The sequence below is a fragment of the Diadema antillarum genome, unplaced genomic scaffold, assembly GCF_040938485.1.
Source record: "Diadema antillarum isolate AM-2024a unplaced genomic scaffold, OU_Dant_1.0 scf00000068, whole genome shotgun sequence".
In the NCBI taxonomy this organism is placed as follows: domain Eukaryota; kingdom Metazoa; phylum Echinodermata; class Echinoidea; order Diadematoida; family Diadematidae; genus Diadema; species Diadema antillarum.
The window spans coordinates 1572673-1597922 of record NW_027270957.1 but is presented as its reverse complement, the minus strand read 5'-3'; the positions used below and the strand labels follow the sequence as shown (position 1 = coordinate 1597922).

Genomic DNA, 25250 nt, shown 5'->3' with positions numbered 1-25250 from the left:
TAGATAGATGGATAGATAGAGAGGGAGATAGAGGGGGTAGATAGAAGGGACAAGGGCGAGCAGAGAAGGAGGGGGAGAGATAGATAATAGCAGAAAAGAAGTCAGATATATATATATATATATATATATATATATATATATATATATATATAGATATATATAGATATATATAGACCAGCAGTGAGAAAAAGAGAGATTGAGAGAGAGAGAGAGGTCCGACCATAGTGAAATGAAAAAAAAAAAAAAGGATAGGGTAGTTGATAGAGTGATGTTAAAATAGAGCATAGAGATAAAGGCATGACTGAGAAAATGGCAGATAAAGGAAATACAAGAAGGTAGAAAGTGAATATCTATCACATGAAAGGCTACGTTGGATGAAACAAAGAAAAGCAGGGAAAAGAAGATAGAAAGACAGAATTAAAGAGAGGGTGACAAAGGAAGGAAAACAGATGAAAAAGAAAAAGAAAGCACAGCAAAAATTACAAAAATAGGCTGTGAAAAGCCAAAAGCAGTGGAGTTGAACAAAGATATCGTTAAAGGTTAGAAAAATAGAAACAGAACAAGATAAAAGCAAAGAGGTCAGTGATATGGAGAGAGAAATAAGCCATAGAGCAACCTGAATGGCAAATTGGAAAAAGGAAGAAGAGAAGGTATTATGAGAGATATAAAGCAGGGAAAAAAAGAGGAAATAGATATGAAAGAGGGAAGCATTGGAAACCTACTGTTATGTCATTTATGCTTGTCAAATAAAAGATCCGCAGTTGTATAATTACCTGTCAATGGTGAATTTCGCAAAAGTTTTCAATTTCAATTCATTTTACATTACAACAAAACTACTGTTTGCACCCTTTTTGTGACATCTTCCTTATATTTTTCAATGTTATGTAATGATTTCTTCCAGAATGTTACCTTGTTCTTTTATTTCATTGATTAAACAGGCCTCTGATAGTGAGAGCCACCGCAGAGTCTTTGGAAGAAATTTTGCACTTCAGCAGTGGTTATTAATGCTGCATGGTCTCCAAAATGAAATGCTGCCCTCTCTTGCCCACTACACACTTGACGGGGACCACCTCTGAGAGATACTGTCCCCTTATTAGTTTGCTCTACAAAAAATTTTGATTACACCCTGCCACTGTTCTATTACAGCATTGCCGTCCCACTCATTGTCTGCTGAAAGAAAAGAAAGATTGCAAGTAAAAAATTTTACTTGTTTTCTTTTTTTCGTCACTACTGTTTTCTTTTCATCTCATAAACAACGTCACTATTTAAGTGATGATCACAGTTAGAGAATGTCTATCAATTCAGGAGTTGCAGTTAATGTTACATGTCTACCTCTAAATGCTGCCCTCTACTGGTCAATATGTAAATGAGGGAGAACCCCTCTCCACAGATGAAGCCTGTACCCACAATGTTCATTACTGATAATGGGACATTCAGAGTGTGGCCCAATTAGGTCGCAAACTCAGATAATATAGCAGTTGTGTACTCGTGCTTATCATTCCATTAATGTGCCTTGGTAATTTCATTAACCTCCATTTTGCCACCCGACAGCACATTAACTCATTCTGCTAATGGATATTGGAGAAGGTGGCACTTTGTGAGTAGAGGCTGTTCTCTTGAAATCCTAATGTGAATCTCAAAATATGCCAACTTAGACCTGATCATTGCTTGATTCATAATTACATTTGACATTTCTTTGCAGAATCATATTTATACACCTGATTTTACTTCTTTTTTTTTCTGCCAGAAAATGTCACAACTCCATTCCACTTTTCTCAAAATGCTTCATCGTCTCAGAGTTTGCTGTTGTTTAAGCTTGCTTTTGTAGGCTTTCATCAGTCTTTAAAACAATTATTGTGCTCAAAAAAAAAAAAAAAAATGGCTTCAAGTCCCCTATGAAGTCCTTGGTAATAAAGTGTCTTACCTTGGGGCACGAACACTCCTTCCACAGGTTTCAAACCAGGATAACAAGATTAAAAGTGTAAGGGCTAATCTACCAAGCCTCAACTTCTTATGAATTCACTCACAAAGTGTTGTCAGAAAAGATGCATTTTTTTTTCTCGCCATAATTACCTTACAACTCGCTGACCCTGCCTGATGCCCCGCATGTCAATGGTCACGCCAGCGTCACTGTATGCGGCCAGGTTCAGCTCGGAGAATTCACACTATTGGACGAGAACCAAACACAGCAATAAGCATTAAAAGCCTGACAGGATGATGGTGGGGTATAACACTTGATTCTCAAAACACACAAAACCTTACAAACTTGCACTTTGACTTCAATTCATAGTAACGATTATTGAATACATGCACTTTTGATTCATAAGGCTCCACCCCCCCCCAAAAAAAAAAGAGCAAGAAGACAAATTAATGAACTGAGCTGCAAAATCTGCAAAAGGCAATTTTCAATTCCACCAATGATCTTTTGCAAGACCTTTCACCTCAGATTTGAATGGGTAGGGATTCACTTTCCTTTTTTTCTGTGCTCAATATTATTCTCCACGTAAAAATGCTAAAGCACTATCTAAAACATAATATGGACACCTTCCATTCAACAAGTTTTTATTCAAATTCATGAAATTCTTCCATTGAGATGTTTTCATTGCAACTGATTGACAAATTGCCCTACAGTGACATACACTTGTAAATAAGCACTAAATTGATCAGTGTTTTAGCAGTAGCCATGACAAAAGAAATCATGGGCGTACGTACTCGAGCAGGATTCGAACTTATGACCTCCTGATCTCCAGACAGGCGTTATCTCCACTAGACCACCAAGCTTATGCCCGACAGCAAGTGTTGGTTCTATTTGTCAATCAGTTGCAACAACAGTTTTTGTTTTTGTTTTTTCACATGCAAATGTCTTAAACTTAATGACATCCCCAGTGTTTTGTGAAATTCATATCACTACTTTGTAATCTAAATTTGATTTTGAAAATTTAATTTTCACATTTTTTGTTGTGCCGATGAATTTATTGCTTGGCTACCTCAGAACTGACCTGCAGATTCTCAACAGTAGGCACGAAAATCTAGAATTCACATTAACATACTCATCATCTCCAATTTCATGTTGATGTGTTAATGGTCTACAGTGTAAGTATATCCCTGGCAGATCTTGGTTTGGAACCTTCCTTGCAAAACTCAGTCTGTAATCAAAGAGGCTGTTGAATTTTCATCGTGCTAAGCACAGTAAACATTCCACGTCCCGAACTGCCGTTGAATAAACAATAGGTTCGGACGGGCAAGCTAGGGGTCCAATGATCCCTAAATGCCATCAAAACAGAAGCCCGATCGGCGTGTGAAATATCAACCGCTCTCGGCTCGCAGGCACTTTGTTGTGATTCATTTCCTTTTCACAACTATATCTGGAGTAATGGATCGGACTGGAATGCAAGATTGGAATATCTTAGGAGCGGTAACTACAATGGATTCATATCCGTGTTCCCCCTGTCATCCCTCCCACCCTATGCCCGACTCCCATAGAAAAAGGCAGAGAGAGAGGTCTTTCATTATTTTCCTTAAGATTCACTTTACATGATATAGAACACAACTACTACAAACTGAGAATACAATTGAAGAATTTCATCACAAAATGGAATAAATGCCATTTTTAAACATTATATAGTAAGTTCATAATCAAGATATAGCAAAATACAACCTTTCCATTTACACCTTACTTGTTACATAACAAGGAATATTCTTGCAGTTATTGTTAATGATATTCCATATTTTCTTATTATTTTCTTTGTCTTTCAAAGGTATAATCGCAAATATCTAAATCGACAAAAATGGAAGTTACTCATTTTTTGATGAAACTCTTCAAATATTCACCAGAGAAGCTACTTTACAAGTAACCAATACTCAGTCGAGTAAATTTGTGTACAACTGTCCAATACTCAGTTGTATTGGTAAATAGTCACTTAAGTGGATATGTGTACAGTTGACTTATCATAACAATCAAAGTGCAGAAACAGCAAACATGCACCCAGCAATACATCAAAGCAGAGAACTAACTACCATGTCCTTCAAATCTTACAAAACAATTGAGTATGTAAAATTAATTTTAAAAAATGAAGCAAACAAAAAAAATCACTACACATCTGCATTAGATAGCAGAAATCATGAAAATATTTTGCTCTGTCTTCTCTTAGACTATCATAACTCAGATAAGATAACTCAGATAACTCAATTAGTAAAAATACTTAAAGGACAAGTTCACCTTCATAAACATAAGGATTGAGAGAATGTAGCAATATTAGTAGAACACATCATTGAAAGTTTGAGGAAAATCAGACAATCCGTTCAAAAGTTATGAATTTTTGAAGTTTTTGTGCAGTACCCGCTGGATGAGAAGACTACTGCAGTGTGTGAATAACTTAGATGTCACATGCGTACAACAATATAAGGAAAATATAAAGAGAATTTCACAAAATTCCATCTTTTGAAAAAAGTACACATTCCCCTGACTCGTTACCGATAAACATTATGGGTAATATTATTCCCCCTGCCTTTAGAAAGAGGCAAGTCAATTGCTCTTTTGTTATGCGAAAAAAAGTGAAAATATGTTGAATTTTCTTTTATATTTTCTTTATACTGTTGTCCGCATATGACTCACAAGCTGTAGTAGTCTCCTCATCCAGCGGTTCCAACACAAAAATTTAAAAAATTCATAACTTTTGCATCGATTGTCCAATTTTCCTCAAACTTTCACTGATGTGTTCTACTAATATTGTTGCATTTTCTCAATCCTTATGTTTATGAAGGTGAACTTGTCCTTTAAGTTCAGTGCATTAGCCATGCAAGACAACTCTTTATCATATCAGAAACAAAAATCCTCTTGCTCAAACCCTTAACTTGCTCACAGAGCATTTTAAACATTACAAAGCTGTTCTTATTTATGCTAGTGCGTGGTCTACTTCAAAGGCAAAGATAATTGTCTAAGCATTTGCATCAGAATAGTAACCCCGCCTTTGTTTTTTTCTGCTATAAGTGGACCCTAAATGGAAAAGAGATAGATGCGGTTAAGTAAAAGACACACCCACGTGTAGAATTAATCTGATCTCGGCAGTGTGATTGGCATTTAATCAAGTGTGATGTCTACGAGTGTACTAACAAACCCGGGACTCCATCAATATGTGACCGTGAATCACAAAACCAACAAAAAGTTGCACACTGTGATTTTAAGTGCGGACTCAAAATATGTAAAACGGGTCAAACTAGTGGATCTTGATTTTTTTTTCATATTTTCTAAACGAGCAATTCTTCCTCTACATCATTTCACAGGTTGGGATCATAAAATGAATTGGAAGTTGTGTTTTTAGCAGTTTTTCTAGAACACTTTTTTGTAGAATAGTGTGATTAGCTATGTCTTTAAATGCCCCTTTTCAATTCTTTCAAATCCCTTACACTCTTCACTTTCAATTCTACTAACTTTTGAAAGGATGATGCTGCTGCTTTAAGAGTTAGCATTAGTAATGGACAGAATGTGTTAATAGAGCATGCTGAATATCAGCTTAATCTGATAACCACTTCATTGCTGTTGCTATGGTGTTTGACATCCTGTTCTGGGGGTTTTTGGGTGGTTTTTTTTTTTGTCCCATTCATTTCACAGCTAGCAAGGCTTGGTAAGATTAAACACTTGAATAGACCCTCCGAGCCTCTTTTCTCAGTTCACACTTTTCCAGAGTGTGTGCCTTCTTTCCAATATTCAGATTGGTTAGGAGAGTCCATTTGAATTGAGTAATGTATCATTTTAAAGCTTAAAGTCTGCTCTTTCATAATCTGCCCTTTACTAAAGATCCATGTTTGGTGATCTTTTGTAAATTTTGTGATGCAGGGTCATGTATGCAAAATTGCTTGAAAGTGACACATGGATCAGAGTTGAACTGCCTCAAAGGGAATTGATTGAATTTTTTTTGCAAACGTAGCCAAGACGTGACAAACGACAGCTGAAAAAGGGCCAACTCAAGTACGGCATCTCTCAAACGGTGGTTGGCTTCGGAGTCTGGAAAGCGGGCAGGCAGACTATTTCATGTGATTGAATTAGCTCCCCCGACGATCGGAGGAGATAACATGCTCATCTTCTGGATGATGAATCACTCCCGTGTAAACACTCGTGGTGGTAGCAGGAATCTGGGACGGACAACATTATTTTTCCGGTAGGAGGATAGACGTACACTGATGTTGATGTAATCAAAGTGAAAATCAACTCTTTGGTCAGTTTGAATTATAATTGACTTGTCAAGGAAAATCAAACCAACAGAACAGTGAGAGTTTCAACAAAGCTGAGCCATAAAATATGAGAAAACCATAGAATTCCAAAATAGGACAAGTTTGCCCTTGCCGGTGATATCAGTCATAGTGGTTTATGCAAATTATGACCAGGTCAAAAATCTCCCAATCGCTTGCATACAAAGTCATTACTAAATTCCCTTTTGACATGAATCATTGGATAAAGAAATAAATCCTGCTCAGCAACTTGTGTGACAATTTCATTGTCTTGACTTTTGAATGGAAGGAGGCTATAGTGAATGAACTATTGAGAAATGAATGGTTTTATGACATATGAATATATAAACTGATGAGAGTTGTAAGACTATGACATCAACCCCTTTTCAAATATGAATGGATGATTGTCAGGGATGTTACAATATTGCAATACCATGTTTAACTATGATATTCCATAATTATTTCATAATTTGTTGATTTTTTTTTTAATGATGCCCTTACTGGTTTTTTTTTTGTTTGTTCTATAACTTACTTTTCCTATTAAACCTTTCTTTGCCAGGGACTTTGGAAGGTGTAATGTTATGGGGTTTGCTGTGCCAATCGGAGCTCAAAGCACCTATAAAGGGTTACAGTTCCATGATCACAGGTTGGTGTTTCCCTTTAAGAAAAAGGGGGAGGACGACCAAGGTGAAAGAAGGGGCACCATTGGGAAAGGGGAGGGGGTGGGCGGCAAAGGCATAGGGGTTAGCACACAGTACAAAATGAGGCAGTATGATGGGGTGTTGGTGAATACACATCAGTCGAAGCATTGCCCAAATTCAATCAGTTTCGCAATCTCATGGCTACGAGCAGAGAAGATATCTGGAGGAAAGGGGATGATGGGGGGGGGGGTTGAGGAGGGAGAGGGAGGAGGGGAGCAGTTGCCTCTGTGCTGTGAACATAGGAGAGGGGGTTAAAAGATGGAGGGCAGGTGAATTAAGTCGATGCCCATGGTAAATGTATCCGCCTTCAGACGATGTGCTCTGTAATTGCTGTGTAGGAGCAAAACAAGGGACCTGGGAATTGGATTGGATTGGATGGGAGAGAGGTTCTGAGCAAAATGGGGGGGGGGCATGTTTATTCGTTGCTGCCAGGACTAGGAGCCTCCAGTAATTGTCTGCGAAGCCTTGTGAGGACAGGGAACACATTTGTGGACAAAGTCATTTCACAGCACTAGTTGAAGTTTGAAATGTAGTGCCAGAGAGCAATAAGAGCTCAAAAGTCTAAGTGATGCTGGTTTGGGTGCACTTCAGATAATACCACGACAATTACAATATGCATTTCCTCTTATTGTTGTGCGTGCAGTAACTGCCATTATAATTATCACCTTGACACCTTGCTCACCAGTTGATACCTTTAGCACATGTGCTCACTCATCAATTGCTACTTTAGGCACACATGTCAGTAGACATGCACACAGAGCCTTTCCTTCCACATTACTGCAGATATACATTCACAAGGTCACTAATCACAACATTCCTGGGCCCCAGTTCATAAAAGGTTGATACGATGACAACTCTTGCTGGAATGGCAATTGTCATGGTAACGACAAGAATCCAGCTTCCTGATTGGATGTTGCTATTGGAAGTTACCATTCCAGCAAGAGTTGCCATCATACCATCTTTTATGAAACAGAGCCCTGGTTTTTTCTTGAGAGTGAATGTAAGGATTTTATCTACAGATGAAGTTAATGGCCTGACCATCATCCCTTGTATGAGAGACTCCTTCATGAGAAATCTGCTTTACAAAATTCATGGACTTCTACATGATTTATTTCAACCCTTTCTAGTTTGTTTGTTTTTTTCTGTACGATTCTTGAACTAAACCATTTTGAAATTTCATGCTTCACTCTCAAGATGTCAGAAACAAACCCATATCTGAAACTGCAAACTTCTTGACTACACTGCAACTCTCCTAACGTGTGTCTCTATGTTTAGTATATCTCATATGATATTAATCTGCCAATCTGTGGTGTGAACACAGAGAGATCAATGGGTGAGGTTTGATACTGAAGTAACTTTATCAAATGTCTAACATGCAGTACTGACTCATGGTTCTCTTTGCTGAGACAGGAATATACAAAGCTTGCATAAAAGGTGATAATAAATCTCTGATAAAGACAAATAGAGAATAAAAAACATAAAAATCTTTGCAACTGATTGACAAATTGCCCTACATCGACGTAAATTTACGTCGATGTAGGGCAATTTGTCAATCAGTTGCAATGAAAACATCTCGACGGAAGAAAATCATGAATTTGAATAAAAATCTTTGTTGAAAATAATGAAAAACCTGGTATTTGTCAGTGCTTACCTGTTCCACCTTGATTTCAAATTCACCATGAATCAGTTTGCCCTTGAAGTACTTTGCCCTGCAACACATACACAAGATAGAAGGAGAGAATGCTGATACATCATTATGATGACAAAAAAAAAAATATTGCATCTCTGGTATAAATTGTATCGCTAGCTCACTTTAAATACCACATTCACATTCTAAACACTAAGATTCTCATCTGAGTATCAAGGCAATGTATAAATGGTAAAGCAAAATGATGACAGACCACCATAAAAGAAATACAGTAATTCCAAACATTATGCCTCTTCCTCAGAGATTGTGGCCACGCACATTGTTAACTTGATTGAAAAAATAATTCTTAAAAAGTACACATTATTTTTAAGAAGAATGCTATGCATCCTCTTCTTTTAAGACCTGAGTTAGTATGGTTCAAACATACATGTTGCATTTCCAAATAACAAACACATAATGCTTATTCTATGATAGCTATATTAATGTCAAAGATGAAAATGTTGACGGCCATACTGGCAGTCAAGATATCACCAGTGACGATGAGGATGATTGGACATTAAGATAAACTGCAGATGATCTGGATGCAGTATTTGTTTTTAGGTACTAGTGCCAAGGGAAGTAGTATGCACATCTGGATCACTGAAGAATTAAGCTTTGGTCTCACCATCACAAAAAGAAGTGGGTTATTTGTTTTATAAAATGTCCCAAAACTATTGCAAACAAAGTATTTTTTATGTTTTTTCATATTGTGAACAAAGTTTTTCTTTATGTTTCAGTTTACCAAATTAAAATCTAGCCTAGGTGATCAGGTCTACAAGGCTGAGGATGTCAGTAGTGCATTCTGTTCAAATAATATATTTTACGTTGCACCCATCATAACTTGAAGTCTCGGTATCGTGCATGCAGGATGCCAGGGGGAAAATCAATGTATGATGGGTCTTGTGCATATATGTATTGAATATTCTTGTGACCTCATCCTTGCAGGAGTTGTCGATGGCAATGCCAGTGGCATCCACTCAGACCTTGAAGAAATGGCGATTTCTCTCAGTATTGAAAAAGTTCTATCCTATGTAGACAAAAAAAAAAGAGTACAATCCTATGGTAATTTTCTTGGTATGGCTCATAAATTTTTAGAAGTCGGTTGTCTGACTTGGTTGGGAACTATAATATTTTTGGCTGTGTGCTTGCTTTTCAACCGAGGATACTGAATAAATTTTAGAATGTGTGAAATAATAGCTGAAAGCAGTGGTGAAAAACAAAAATATCAATGATACAGCAGAAAAGGCAGTCAAAATTTACTGTAGAGGTTACAAGATCATAGTCACAAATGCAACAAGGTATGTACAACTTACAGTCTTGTACACATTTTAATCACTATTAGTTGCCGGGTCTGACATTTAAGCGATCAGGCAGTGCAACTTAGACAAATTCCGCTACACTCACTCCTAACTATCAGTGCATAAACAGTTCATAGCCCAGCATGTGAGAGAAAGAGAGAGAGAGAGAGAGAGGTAGATGATATATTAAGAGTTGATGACAGGTTGTCGTACATGGCTGAAGATTCTCCAAATCTATACCCAACCTGGTATATATTCCATGCCAAGAATCAGCCAGCACATGTACAATAGATACCCAGTAAACCAAGCCACTAGGAAGCTTGGTATTTCTTATGTTTTGATTTGCTTTTGTTTTCTTATCAACATGGGTTTGAGGGCAAAGGGCATATAAATAGATGCTGACTGATTTTTATGATTGCACCTGCAAATGAAATGATATGGTTTCTTAAATCATACGTGTAGATTGTGGAGATCATAATCATACTAGACACCTAAGACAAACAAAATCAATATGAAAAGTTTTATTGCAAAATGAGCTAACTCTATTCTTGTTAAGTTGAGACATTTTTGATTAAAGCTGCTGAAAAAAAAAAAAGAATAAGAAAATACAGGATATTCTTAATCATAACTTCTAGAGCATTCCTTGTTATGTTACAAGTGAGGTATTACTGGAAAGGTTTGATTTTCCTATATCTGATGATGGGCTTACTATGAAATGTTTAGAAATGGCACTTAGTTCATTTTGTAATCAAACTCTTCATATACTCCTTCGTGTTCAACTTATTTTATTTGTTTTCATACCATCAGTGCTGGGGTTGCCAATTGAAACATCAACTTAATGATTTGTGACAGCGCAGAAAAATTCATTACCTTGCTATAACCAAAATGTTGAAGTATGAGTTTTCTTCAATTTGTCTCCCTCTGTTGAAATGAAATTTGTGAGATCAGAACTGCCAATCTGCAATATTAAGAAACATATAAAAAAAGGAACCCCTCTGCTCCCCTCTGCTTAATAATCTCTTGCTTTCATTTAGCCAAAATGTTGGAGTAATCAACATGCTTGTTAGAAACCTAAGACACATTCTTCAAATTAAACAAATTTCTCTTTCTAATGGAAGAGAGGTTTAATAATGAATGATAACATTATTAAAGCTTGAGTCAAATAAGGAGCAGCAACAATAAAAATGTAGCCTGTGTACAAGGACCACCCATTGAAGCTGGAGCCAAGTAATTCCCCCTCAAATGTTAAAAATTGAAGTGAAACAACACAGTTTTACATGGCTATTGAGCATGACACATAATAAATGATTTGTTTTTTCGTCTTTTCTCCTTTTTTTACGAGAGAGATATTTTCAAATTTTTCACATTTTAGAATTGAAGTGAAACAACACAGTTTACATGCCTATTGAGCATAACACACAATGAATCATTTCTTCTTTGTCCTTTGTCCTTATTTTTTTTTACGAGAGAGATTTTTCAATTCAATACTTCCCATTCTGGCGAGACAAATACGGCAAGCTCAAGCCCAGTCTCGTCAAGTGGAAGATCAAATTTGGGCTCATCGGTTGGATGTGGCCCTATCTCTTCACTTGTTTTAACAACCGCGTCAACTTCCGAAAGGTCCAAGACCTAAAATCAAATTATACGTGCAGCTCCCTTGGGAAAAGGAAAAACAGGCGTGCGGATCGGATTACTCTGTCCGAGCTGTGTTAATGCTGCTAATGTACCCGAGGCCTGTTCCCGTATTCCTGTCATATCAGTGTCAGGTAATGCGTCAGAGCAAAAAATTTCCTGTAACGCGCTATCACCTTACACAGACGCTTCACAACTGTTAGTCCAGTATAATTGATAGGGATTCGATTCCGGGAGAAATTTTCGTCTGCGTCCCCGTATCCCCTTACGGAGAGTGAGACATGGTGGGGGAGGGGAGGAGCGGTTTCGGTCTATTTGACAGCAAAGTAAGGGTCAAGTTAGCTTGTCTCTCAACATCAACAACATACTAAACTTCAGTAGTCGGAGGTACAGAATTCTAAGCAGTAACATTCACATAGTTGACATAAATGTACATTTGAAAATGAAGAAGTTCATACATTCGTGTGTGTGTGTGTGTGTGTTGCATTTAGCTCATCCCACATAATTAGGTGATCCAAGTATTGATTTAGTGATTGTAAAATTTGAGTAATGATAGACAAGATGTACGACATCCATAGGCACTCATCACATTATTCAAAAGTGGTATAGCAATCCACACATTGTACACATGCTCCGGTCAGCAATGAATTTTGCTCGTTTCATACTGACTGGCATGTACAATATGAGTCAGGAAGGTGAGCTTTTGTCGGCTCAAAGATAGTCTTCTCATCATTGTTGGAAACTACGATCCTGACATACACTTGACAGACAAGCTCTGGTATTCACAATAGAGATCAGCTGAAACAGCTTACATTCATCTGAATAATATCAGCTGAATCCTGGCACACTGAGGCATCACTTCTCTGAAAAATGCATATGTGACAGTGCACCACAAAACGAACAAAAAGTCACACTCCTTGATTTTACGTGAGGACTTACAAAAGGTAAAATGGGTCAACTAAGTCAATATTAATTTTTTCAAATCTTCTGAAAGAGCTACCATTCTTCTACATCATTCCTAAATTTGGTATCATAAAATGAACTGGAAAGTGCATTTTCAGCTGTTTTTCCAGGGGTGTATCCAGGATTTTTTCTGGGGGGGTCGTAATCACAATTTTTGGACCTTTTGCGAGGGAGCGGACCGACCAAGGGGGGGGGGGGGGGGAGTTTTTGAATTTTATATCTTAAAATGGGGCCATTTGGTGCATACAAAAGTGACTTTTTCGGCATACTTAGAAAAGAACCCATTTATGTTAAAACTGGTGATAAAACCTGAGTCGGTCCAGGGGTGTAGCCAGGATTTTTTCTTGGGGGTCGTAATCACGATTTTTGAACCTTTACCTTTGCGAGGGAGCGGAGCGACCAAGCGGGGGAGGGTGTGGGAGGGGGGTGTCCCCCCTCCCACGGTGGGGAGTTTTGAATTTTATATCTTAAAATGGGGCCATTTGGTGCATACAAAAGTGACTTTTTCGGCATACTTAGAAAAACTCATTTATGTTAAAACTGGTGATAAAACCTGAGTTGGTCACTTACAAGTTTGTCAATCGGTAAGTTGAAAACTGCATTTAAAAAAAGTTGCTGACTAGCTACACCTTCCTATTAAATCCTAGAGTATATAGTAAAAAGTTTTACGGACCATTTAATACAAGTATTCCAGAGTTGACGATACTCCCAGAGCTAGTCAATCCTGCCTAACTTTGCCTCCAAACGTAGTAAGAAAGTAGAATATGCACTTCAATCTCAATCCAAAAGGACAGGAGTTGAAAGCATGAGTATGAATTATAACATCCTCCTTACAGGACAATATAGGTTAGGCCATAATTCAAACGGCCGCGGTTGTCATAGGGTAAGGCGCGAGTAATAAGGCCGGCTGTAAGTGTGTATATAGTCTAGGCAACTAGTTCGATGAGTTGCTGATGGGAGACAGGAAAATCAATAAACATGGCAGCGCGGCTTAAGCCTAAGAAATAAGTTATGGCAGATTAAAACTAAGTTACGAAATTTACGACGTTTTTGACAATTTGCTAGAACACCACCTGGTCACTTTTTTCCCCTGTTGTATACAGGGTAAAAAGCCCTCGAAAAACATAAATGTCTGTCACAAAAAGTGGACCTTTTGAAAATTTGGGGGGGTCGTACGACCCTCCCGACCCCCCCTTGCATACACCCATGTTTTCCACAACCCTTTTTTGAGAGTGGTGAGATCAGGTATGTCTTTATAGAGGCCCCTTTTCATTTCTTGATAATCCTTTGCACACTCTTCACTTTCAAGTCTGATATCTTTTAAAGGGATGACGCTAATGCTTTGAAAGTTGGCATTGATCATGAACAGAATGTGTTGATAAAGCATGCTCAATTTCAACTTAGTCTGATAATCCCTTCATTGTTGTTGCTCCAGTGGTTTACATCCTATTTTTTGTCCCATTCATCGCACAGCCAGCATGGTTTGGTAAAGATTAAACGCTTGAATAGACAGATAGACCCTGAACTATAGAGCCTTTTTCTGGGTTCACACTTTTCCAGGGTGTGTGCTTTCTTTCCAATATCTAGATAAGTTAGGAGAGTCCATTTCAGTTGAGCTATACATCATTTTAAAGCCTAGAGTCTGCTCTTTCAGAATCTGCCCTTAACTAAAAATCCATGTCTGGCGACTTTTTGTTTGTTTTGTGATGCAAGGTCACATATAATAATGTTGCAAAGCTTCCACAGATACTGTATACGCCGTTATTTTCACGTACAGATATTTTCGCGAATGACGAGGTCATAGACATTTTCGCGAGGTGTTGTTTTCGCGAATTGACGCCGACGCTTACGTTAATGCTCTATCAACAAAGCGCATGGAGACAATTTCGCGTGTTGTTAAATTCGCGATCCAACTGCAATTCGCAAAATTCGCGAAAATTAAACCCTCGCAAAAATAACGGCGTATACAGTAGTGGATAGGTCAGTCAAATTTAGAATGTCCAACACATCTGAAATAGTTACAAAAGTTTTGATAATGCACACACAAAGGTGGTCAATTCATTTCACGTCACAATTTATTTTTATCTTACTTTTCACATTTGTCATATTTCATTCTATACTGTAGATTAAAGGAGTGGATAATCATAAAAATAAAACAGTAAACAAATATATAGAACCTCCAAAATGTTCAAGATGATTCTTTGAAAGATTGGTTTCTATGTTGGTGGTTATTAGGCTTAACAATGTCCACTGCAGAGTTTCACAATCTGGGGCCCGTTGCATAAAAGTTACTATTATGGTAACTTTGCCATCCAATGGTAACTTCCATGGAATTCTTGATTTTGATTGGCTGTTGAGTATTGTTACCATGGTAGCTACCATTGGATGGCACAGTTATCATAATAGTAACTTTTATGCAACGGGCCCCTGGTTTGTGGTTGCTGTAAGCCTCTCATTGTTCTAAGGGTATCTCCCATTATAATTATTTTTGCCTGGGGAAAAATAGCTTAAATTCCTTTTAATGTGCTTAATAATGCAATGATTCTCACAGGCATGTTTCAAAGAGAATTCATGACACCTTTGGCAGTAAATATCTAGAAAATAATCCTCTCATAACAATAAAATTTCACAAATGTCAATAGCATTATATGGTAGGCTGCCAATGGTGGCAGCAGAGTTAAAATGATCTCTACCTCCACCATCAGTAACAGGTGGACACTCAATAAGGTGGTCACTAATGCAGGTTTTATCTTTTCGTGGTGTACATAAAGAACCCAAGATCAAATTTTCCCAGCATCACCAGTGTATTCACAGCTGCTGGCTTCAATTCTTGCATCCTCGATGAAAAATACGACGACATTTGTCAGCTACAAAAAAAAAAAAAAAGAATCAATCTTGACCAGTAGAATGCATCCGATCAGAAAAAAGTCCCTCTTTTCCCCCTCTTTTCAAAGGATTTTTTTGTGCTCCAGTAAAGTGATTAGCTTCGGGAGCTGCCACAGAAGAGCTCTGGAAATGCATGGGTAATAAAATGGCATCAATCCACTACACCTTATGACAAGATCATCATTTATTGAAAGGTTTGTGGATTCAGACTGAAGTATAAATCCATTACCAATTACTCTTGGGAGAATGTGTGCGTCTTGCCTCAAAAGAACAACATCGCCGCTTGCATAATGCCTGTCCTATTAATGCACAAGTCAGATTTATACAGCCATTTTTACAGACTTCACATTTTGGCAGTAAAGTAGCAGAGCTAAGCGTTGTAGAAGCCACATCTTAGCTCGCCTGGGTTGACTGAAAAAAGTTGAGTGACACATAAAAAAAGATTAATTGCCTGCTAAATGTATTGAACTCTTACATAATCCTGTAAGTGGATACTGTTGTTTGCAAATGTAAAGTGCTCTCTTTTTTTTTTTAATCATTATTACTATTATTTGATGTGAGGTGCTCTGTTATCTGGTGCAAAAGGCATTTGATGCATTTTAATGTTTGATACTACTATATTATGTTAAGGATGTAAATAGGATGATGGGTGGGTTATCTTTGAACACATTATGGATGACAAATCTTAGAATGATTACAAATCTTAGGAAGATATGAAATTACCGCCATGTGAGAGGAATAACACTGTTCAAATTAGATATTCATGTATCTGTTTGTGTGTTTGTCATCCATATTTCTGCAGTGGAGTAAATGCCTTTGATAAAAATGATATTAATAGCACTTACATTTTTCACAATTTCACAGACACAGAATCTTTCCAAGAAAATTGTTGCATCTTTAACCTATTTAAAGAAACAAACTGCTTGTGAAAGTTTTCCACTAATCTACTGACCAAGTTGTAGTCTCATACAGTACCTTGCCTGTCAAACAGGAGCTTGCTATGTTTGGTGTGTCCAGAAGCTAGTAATGGAAGTAAGACAAGGAGAAATGGGCCTACCCCCCCCCCCCCCGACACACACACACACAGATGAACATGCACTGTAGTAAACCTAGAAACTGCTCAATTCAATACAGCATTTTTGGTCTAACAAAACACATCATAGAATAAATCAGGAATCATATCATAAGCTCAAACCTGCTAGGCTTGTTTTGCCCAAATAAAAGGCATAATAATGCCTCCGGCGCACTTCGTGCCTGAGGCATAAAAAGCAAGACCTGTAAAAATACACACACACACACACACATTCTCCTCCCCCTCTCAATTTCTTACTCTTAAACACACACACAAACACACACACTTCACATACATACACAAAGACACATGCACAAAGTACAGAATAAAGATGATGGGATGCTTGTAATGATTACAGCAGCATCACCCGTTATCTGATGTTGTAATCCTAGTTTCTCTATCAGACAGTAAGGACTTTTATTGGATTTAGAGAAGGACAGGGGTCACTTACCAGTCTGTGTGGGGGTCATCAATGACCAGGAGGGTCTTAAACTTGCCCTTGTCCTGCCGCGGTCCCGTGCCCGAGAGTGTGCTGAGGAACCCCAGGCTCGTGTCCCGGCGGGGCATGGTGGGGCTGCTGGCGTTACTGATGGCCGTGCGTTCCTTGGGGCCCTCCTCGCGCCCGATGTTCTGGAAGTAGCCGTCCGGCAGGCCGGTCATGGCGTTGGGGTCAGAGAACCTCCGGCGGAGATAATTCATCATTGCTGACTGATTTTTTCTTGTGTTTCCTTGGTGGTTGGAAAGGACAAAATATTGCTGAGCAAGAAACAGAGTATTCATTGAATCTACAGAAAAGCTGAATAGACTTGAAAAGAAATTACGTGCAATGTACCAACTCTTAGCTTTCAGTTCACTCTACCACTTTCTTTTTTCTCTCACAATTTTTCTTTTATGGGGGGGGGGGAAGGGGAGGAGACAAGCCAAATAATAATTCTTTTTTTTTTTTTGCTCCTTGTCCACTTATATGCTCACTACATACTCTCCAACAATGGAAACATATTTTGTGTTGTGTGTGTAAAGCAAACATATTTACTTTTACTTCATCTTTTAATGCAAAGATATTCATTTTAGACTGGTTACGACATCATATACACAGCATAATTTTAAAAAGTCCCATAATTAGAATGCACTGGTGAGTTTTTACCATTTGTGTGCATGTAAAATGAGGTATGAAGAGAGGGAATTTGGTGTAGTGTGCTATGGATTAAGAGAATTACATAAGATGAAGGGAGCTATTGATTTCCTGTCATCATCGTTTGCTTGATTTGTTGTTGTAAGCTGGGAGATGCATGGACTTACCTCAAAACTCTATCGCTCCCGATTCCCAGCGGCCAACCTTGAATCGTAATCCTACAATGAACTCGCAAAGCAAATCCTCCAGCAAATGGCGAGTAGAATCTCTTCCACAGGAGGGATGTTATTCCACCAATGTTAAAAAAAGATGAGGTTTGCCCCTTTAAGCACCTCTGAAATATATCCAGATCGAGGTTTTTGAGACTTATGAGATGATTTACATTGGTTGCTTGATCCACCACAAGTTGTCCATGAATTTTCAAAGCTGGTTATCTCTACTACCGTCTTTCAAGCTGTCGCACGTGCAACTTTCACTGTGGAAGCAAATAGGCTACAAAAATTTCACTTAAGAAATGCTGCAGCAATGAGACACATCCAAAAGGGTCTTAGATTGATATCCGCTATTGTGATATATATCCGATTATAGATTCCAAGAAATCCAGGCTGGCGACAGCTGCAGCATCCTTGTTTAAGAACTGGACAAGAATTGGGCTGATTTCAAACAGTTGGTCAGAGGTTGGTCAAGCAAGTGTCATATCTGTAGCATGTAATCCTTGATGTCTTCGTAAATAGCTTTCTGTAGTGGTAAAGATTAGAAATGGAACAGAAAAATGTTAGAAGTATGGATATCTACATAATGAAACTTGAACAATGAAATTAAATGTAACATTCCGTCTGCTGAGAACTACATTGTATTCTAAAATTTGAGCATAAATAAAGAAAGACAATCAATTTTCATGAAATGAAAATTTTATATAATCAAAAGTGGGTAGATTTATAACATTGGTCCAAATTCAGGATGAAATACCCTCTTTGAAGTTTTGATTTTTAACAATTTATTGAAAATGAAAATAATCTAAAACTGACACCATAATGCACATATAGAGGAGATCAGCTCTACAACATGATACCAATAACTTAATATCCTCCCCCCCCCCCCATTGCAATAAAGCCCTTCTTGTTCTCAGCAGCCAATTTATTTTCAAATGACCACCTTATACAATTCTTATCAAAGGTAAACTCATACTGATCACTTCAAAGTATCAAGATTCTTTCTTCCCAACCATTCATTACTGGATGACAGACAGTGTCTTCACTGTCATTCTGTTCTTCTCTATGGATGTTACTCCAGACAAAAACAGTAACTCTGCTATAATTCTCTTTCTTCATTCTTTTGATTTTTAATGCCAACATCTACCAAGGCCTTTGAATATACACCTTTTATCAACCCATTGGCGGACAAACTAGATTCTGGTGCATCATAAACTCTAAGAACAGATACACAATCATACACACATACTGTAATAGTGAATCAATCCAAATACAATTTCAGGGTATGAAAATTTATATCCCTCATGTAAAGTTTCTTGCCATATGATTGTACAGAGCACGAAAATGGTGTAGTTTTACTAGCTAGCTACGAACAGCTGGATGCGGTGCAATGACTTACTAGCTAGCGTGATATAGTACTTTTGGGAATCCACGATCTGCACGCAATTGTGATCGTGTGATCGATATCTAAATTTCTCACATTAGAATGTATGCAGTGCGCGTAGTAGCGATACTAGCTAGCGACAGAGGTGGCTAGCTAGCTAGCGCGGTGCCGACGGCATTACAGAAATCTGTGGTGCGATGGCGTGTGTGTGTAGTGTGATCAATGCAGTTCAGCTCAATTGACAAAGTGACTGCTTCATGTAACGGAGGAATTTCATGAATTGCAGCAGAAGTACAACATATCAGGTACGGTTAAGGAATTATTTTAATTAACTAAACCAATTTTGAAGATGATCTGGGTAACAAAGCCGCTTAAGGCCTACTTCTAGTCCTGGACCTCTTCGATCTTTCAGAGTTCTGCACGCTGTAGTGTAGCTTGTGCGTAGGAATCAACAACGGTTTAATACACGGTGGCCTATACATACAGCACAGCGGTGTCGTTCGCTATGCTACGCGCTGCACGCACTGCTGCTGCACTGCCACGGCCTAGATTTAACGTCAAGCCTGCACATTTCCAAAAAGGGAACCATGTCATCACTCTGGTAAAATGCTCAAGAGGGATATAAAACAAATATCGACTGCTTTCTTTCGGGCCATGGTAAAACTATTTGCCCTCAGTGATTTCTCAACAGTGCCATGTCCCTATACTTCGTCTCGGGACATAGCACTGTTGAAAAATCACCTTGGTGCAAATAGTTTTACCATCTCCTTCTGTAGCAGTCGATATTTGTATAATAACTAACTACCCACACCCTACAGAAAACCCAATCCGATTTGCTTCAGTGGTCAAAGAAAAATGAGGAGTTTTGTAGAGTATGTCAGGAATCCCTTCCCTCAAAGTTCTGTCCATTGTGTTCACACATTGTGCAGTTCAAAGACCATCCAAGTGTTAAAGGGACTGTACAGTACTGGTTGAGGTAGGGTTTCATGTTTTGAACATTCCTAAGTGATTTAATGAAAAGCCTCTTATGAAATATGAAAGAGCATGTAATTTTAAGAAGGATTCAATGTTTATTTGATGAAAATTGGTTTTCAAATGGCTGAGATATCCAAAAAAGCGCTAATAATAAAAGGCGACATGCCCCAACTTTATTAGTATCTCTTTGTTTCACTTTGTTTTTGGATATCTCAGCCATTTCAAAACCGATTTTCATCGAATAAACTTTTGATACCCTTTAGAACTGCATGCTCCTTGACATCTCATAGAGTGGTTTCTGAATATCTCACAAAATGTTAAAAGCTAAATCTTCACCTCGACCAGAACTGTACACACCCTTTAACTTGGAAGAATCAGACCCATGATAAAATTTACAAAGATCCACACTGGTGACCACTTAACCAAATTGAATGGGGTTTTCTGCAAACTATAGCTAAGATGTTATATCTTATGACCCTGAAGTAGCATTAAGATGGTTCAATCATATTGGTAGTTATCAACATCAAAATCCGAGTGTAATTTTTTTGGGGACATACTGTACATGAACACAAATATGACAACATGTTTTCAAGAATATGTTACATTTTATTTGTTTCCCATAGCTGTACCACATTGCATTCTTTGTAGTGTAATGCACAACTTCCTTCATTCCTCCTTTTTTTCTTATCAGAATAAGGTTTGAGGCTGCTTTCATTTTGCCCTTTTGAACAAAAAAATGATATTCTTAGAATAGCTTTGACAGGGTATCAAATAACATAGGCAACAAGTCAGAGAAGGAAGAAATCAGAATGTATCAACAAATATTTGATTGACTGGCCAATCAAATGATGCTATTGTATGTGCCATCAGAAAAAAAAAAAAACTCTAAGCCGAAAACAAGAACACTTGATGGTATACTTCGCATCTCGTATCGCATCGCGCCGTTGAAATGATGAGTGCTCGGTGGCGCTCTCCAGGAGCGATGGGAAAGTGCACGCAGACTGCCATCTGCTTGGTCAAATGCGGATCCCTAGGGGGGGTGTGCCTACAAAGAGTCTCTAACAGCAACGACAGAAAAAAAGAGAGGATCCCCTAGACTCCAAATTCCACAGACTCCTTCTTGAATTTCAGACGTGACTGCACTTTTCAGTCAAGTGCAATGTCAAAAGACGGGGAGTCATGTTTATTGAGAATCAGAATAACAAAATCTTTTTACTCTAGACTATTATGGAACTGTTTCATAACCTGTGAGGGTCGATTTTTACCTTTCCCACATCATTGGTAACATTTACCATTCCATTTTTTCAACTTCGACTAAGCTTAAAAAGAGGAAAAGGGACAAGACTTTAGACAAGCAAAGTTGGCAGTTGAAACTGTTGGCAATAACAGCAATTTAGAAAAAAAAAGAAAAAAGAATGTACCACTTTTCACCTCAAAGTGGTCTAATCTAAATGACTGCTAACATCATACTACCACATGAGTGAGGATCAAGCCTGGTCATACTGTGATAGACCCAACATGGGCAAACCTACCAGGGTTTCTACTGACACTATCACACTAAAAACTCATACACAAAAACATTGCAGCATGCCATACATCAACAGTTTGAATACAAACTGTAAAACCATATTTGTGTGTGTGTGTGTGTGTGTGTGTGTGTGTGTGTGTGTGTGTGTGTGTGTGTGTGTGTGTGTGTGTGTGTTAGTGCACAGCATGAAATTTTCACAAAATTTGCGAGGAGCCAAGATTCGTGAAATTAAATTGCCTACACTATCCTGCATTGAATGCCAGTGGCAATTCACAAAAACGTCATACCGGAAAAAAAAAAAAAAAAAGGCTGTACGTTCCAATTTGTGAAAAATTTCATGCGGCGAAAATTTATGGTTTTACAGTATTATGAGGACAATCATAATTCAGTGGGCTTTATTATTCTGAAAATATAGCTACAGTTGTACATATGAAGTGGATGAACGCTCCATGTTATATGATAAAAATAAAGAACTAGATGTTATACCTGAGGTACAATGACAACTAACCAGATATTCTTAAAATTAGTTTCTTTCTTTTTTTTTTTTCCATTTACATATTAACATGCATATATTACTTTCTTCCTGTATGTCTTTGTCTATCTATGTATCTCTTTATCTCAGTCCGTCTATCTATCTATCTTTCCTTTCATCCATTATCTTGCCTTCCCATATGTGTTGTTTAGCATCTACGTTTTTTGTTTGTTAGTTGTAGCTGCTTTTAGACCGGATGAAGGGGGGGGGGGGGCTATTATCCCCCATCCCAGTCCTGCATGATATATTACTGTGTGTGCATACATTATGAATGATCATAATCTCTCCAGGGAATAATGTACGTAATCATACTCAAGTGAGCCCCCGCCCCCAGGCAAGCTGCCATTAACTCTGCGTACAATGACCTCGGGATGCCTTTAAGAAATTACAGAAAAGGAAATGTGAAAAACAGCCTTCTAAGTTCCCAACATCACATCCTTTAGACATTTCTACATAGAGGAGAAATGAAGCAAGATCGAGCTGTTGACTCATAGGAGTACTTTTCAAATGAAAATGGAAACTTTGAAACAATGAAATAACTTGATTGGATGCAAGATCTTTGACTTTGTGCAGTACAACCATGTTTCTAAATTTTTGCGTTCATACTCATACTAAAGAGAAAGGACTAAATTTTCGTTCTTTTCTTTTGTAATGGAAACAAGATTCTCTCTGGTTTCTCAATTTAGATCTAAATTAATCATTTCAGCCCATTCGTCATTGAAACAACAAGATTGTCTCGAGACAAACAATGTATCTTTGTTTCATGAACACTTTACAAACATCATAGATGTGCACAAGCAGTGGACAAACATACAAATCATATCCTCTACAACTAGTGTAAAGCATATACCATTTCTTTTTTTAGTTGAAGTGTAATGTTCAAGAAATTTATTACTGTCCAAAGTATGGTGGTAACATTGATTTTTGTTGTTGTTGTTGTTGTTGTGGGTTTTTTTTTTCCCTGAGCTTCTTAGCCAGGGAAGTCAGAACATCCATCAAATTGGCAAAACATGCCATTCTCCACCGGAGAAAATTTGAGAACTTAATCAAGAGGTAAATTGATTGTCCAGGTGCCTGTACAATGGTGGCATGCACAGGAGAGAGGGCGGGGGGTAATTTCAATGCACCGTGTGCAGAAGGTACATATCCCGCCATGAATAATAAAGACTAATACCTGTACCCAGATTAGAAAGTACAATGGTCTTTACATACAAAGAACTGTAGTCCTCCGAACTTCACTTCTAATATTACATGCCGACATTTGTATTATGGAGAAAGAAAGTGTTCACAACAATAGAAAACATGAATTGAATCCATTTTTTGTATTTCTTTATTTTTTATCAATAACCACTCAATTTGCAACTGATTGGCAAATTGATCGTACATCGAGGTAAATAAGTTCCGATTAAAAACTTCATGGTGCTCACCCCCTCCCCCTCGTTGCACTAAAAGAAAAATATATGTTTTTTTTTTAATACTTTGTCACATTCTGTCATTACATGATCCATTCTTTCAAACGTAAAAGACAATTCTGCGATCAATCATGAAGTGGTACTTCCTCTCGTATGACCATGCGCTTGATTTATCAGTTCTATCAAAGACCGAATTTGAACATCTCTTCTGAAGCGTGCAAAAAAAAAAGTCAGACAAGGCAATGAGAATCTGGCACGACGGTATCAATAACAATGCGCAAATTAAATGTCCGATTACCCACTCTCCCATCACGGCGCGGTAATAGATTTAATTGCTTGCAGAGTTGTCACTCTGACTTGATACCCCCTCCTCCCCCCCCCCCCCCCCCATCCATTAGCATCACCGGGTAAAAACATTCGTTCATCAACCAAATGACTCTGTTCCAATGATTACCCAACTAGCTAACGAGGGCAAAATGACACGATAATGTCATCAGTCTCACTCCACTGCCCCTGCCTGACTTTCCGATTAAAAAATGCACGGCTTACACCCCATCCCCCTTGCTGCACCAAAGGAAAGAATAAACAACACTAATGTAGAGGCAGAAGAATTATAACAGTATTAACACAAAATGTTTACAAGGTGGCAGGTGTACAATTCAATGTATCTTCCCAGTACTGTTAATGGTCCAGGGAAGATCACAATCAATTTCACCACTGCTGAAATCATAAATATTCTTCCAAGCGAGCTATACATCAGACTGTATACCTTTATGGTATGTCTTGTAATCACATTCTCTTTAATCAATGATTTCTGTTGTTCAACATCCAAAGCACTGCATTAACTCAAATGCTTATCATACTTACATGCTGGACATGTTATTACTTTCACAGAATTATACTAGTGTGGTTATCACTCTTTTCATGTTTATTCTTCAACTTCAGATATTTCTTGAGTTCTGTTTTCTGGTCATTACTTTTCTGTATGATCTCCGCAATCTTACATCACCTCAGATTTAATGGGACCTGCAAACGAGCAAGCTTACTTTTGTGTAGGCACCATCATACTTATTTCTTTATTTCCCTTGCTACTTCAAAATTATTGTGCTATTGACTATTTTGTTTACTTGTATTAACAAATGTGATCAAATGGAGTATTCACTTGCATTGCATTTGTAATTTTGCTGTAGCTTCTTTTGAGAAATATGAATGAATAAAATCATATCAAATCAAATTAAATCAAATGGCATGACATGACATGAAATGTGTAAAGATGGATGGCATAGATATCCATTTGTACATCAGCAAAGTGCAAAAAGAATCCTCGCTCTATGGTCACCCCAAACCATCACAGCATGATGTGAAAATGATAGCAATTATGAGCATCAATAAAAGAGAAGAGCACTTGTAAATACTTTGCTGTAACTCTCCGATATCAGAAAGAGGGACGAATTGATTTACGACAAAATTTAGTCATAGGTAATGAAGACAAAATACTGAATGATCAAAGAATCTACATGTGTGAAGGAATATTTGAGAGCAGCTTGGTATTTTATTTTTCCTGCATTTTCATCACCATCACATAATATAGCAGCTGGTTTGCCAAAC

The 25250-nt window shown here is 37.9% G+C and overlaps 1 protein-coding gene across 1 annotated transcript in view; it reads right to left on the bottom strand.

Annotated features, from left to right (window-relative positions):
* The window catches only part of LOC139716648 (synapsin-1-like), a 31125-nt gene extending 13126 nt beyond the window's left edge, over nt 1-17999 (bottom strand). Inside the window, exons 1-4 of the mRNA XM_071628176.1 lie at nt 17767-17999; nt 16919-17195; nt 8581-8638; nt 2074-2165 (exon numbers count right to left, since the gene is read on the bottom strand). Of these exons, the coding sequence (XP_071484277.1) occupies nt 2074-2165; nt 8581-8638; nt 16919-17169 (401 nt within the window). The 5' untranslated portion in view covers nt 17170-17195; nt 17767-17999. The remainder of the gene's footprint in view (nt 1-2073; nt 2166-8580; nt 8639-16918; nt 17196-17766) is intronic.
* Nucleotides 18000-25250: the final 7251 nt, after the last annotated feature.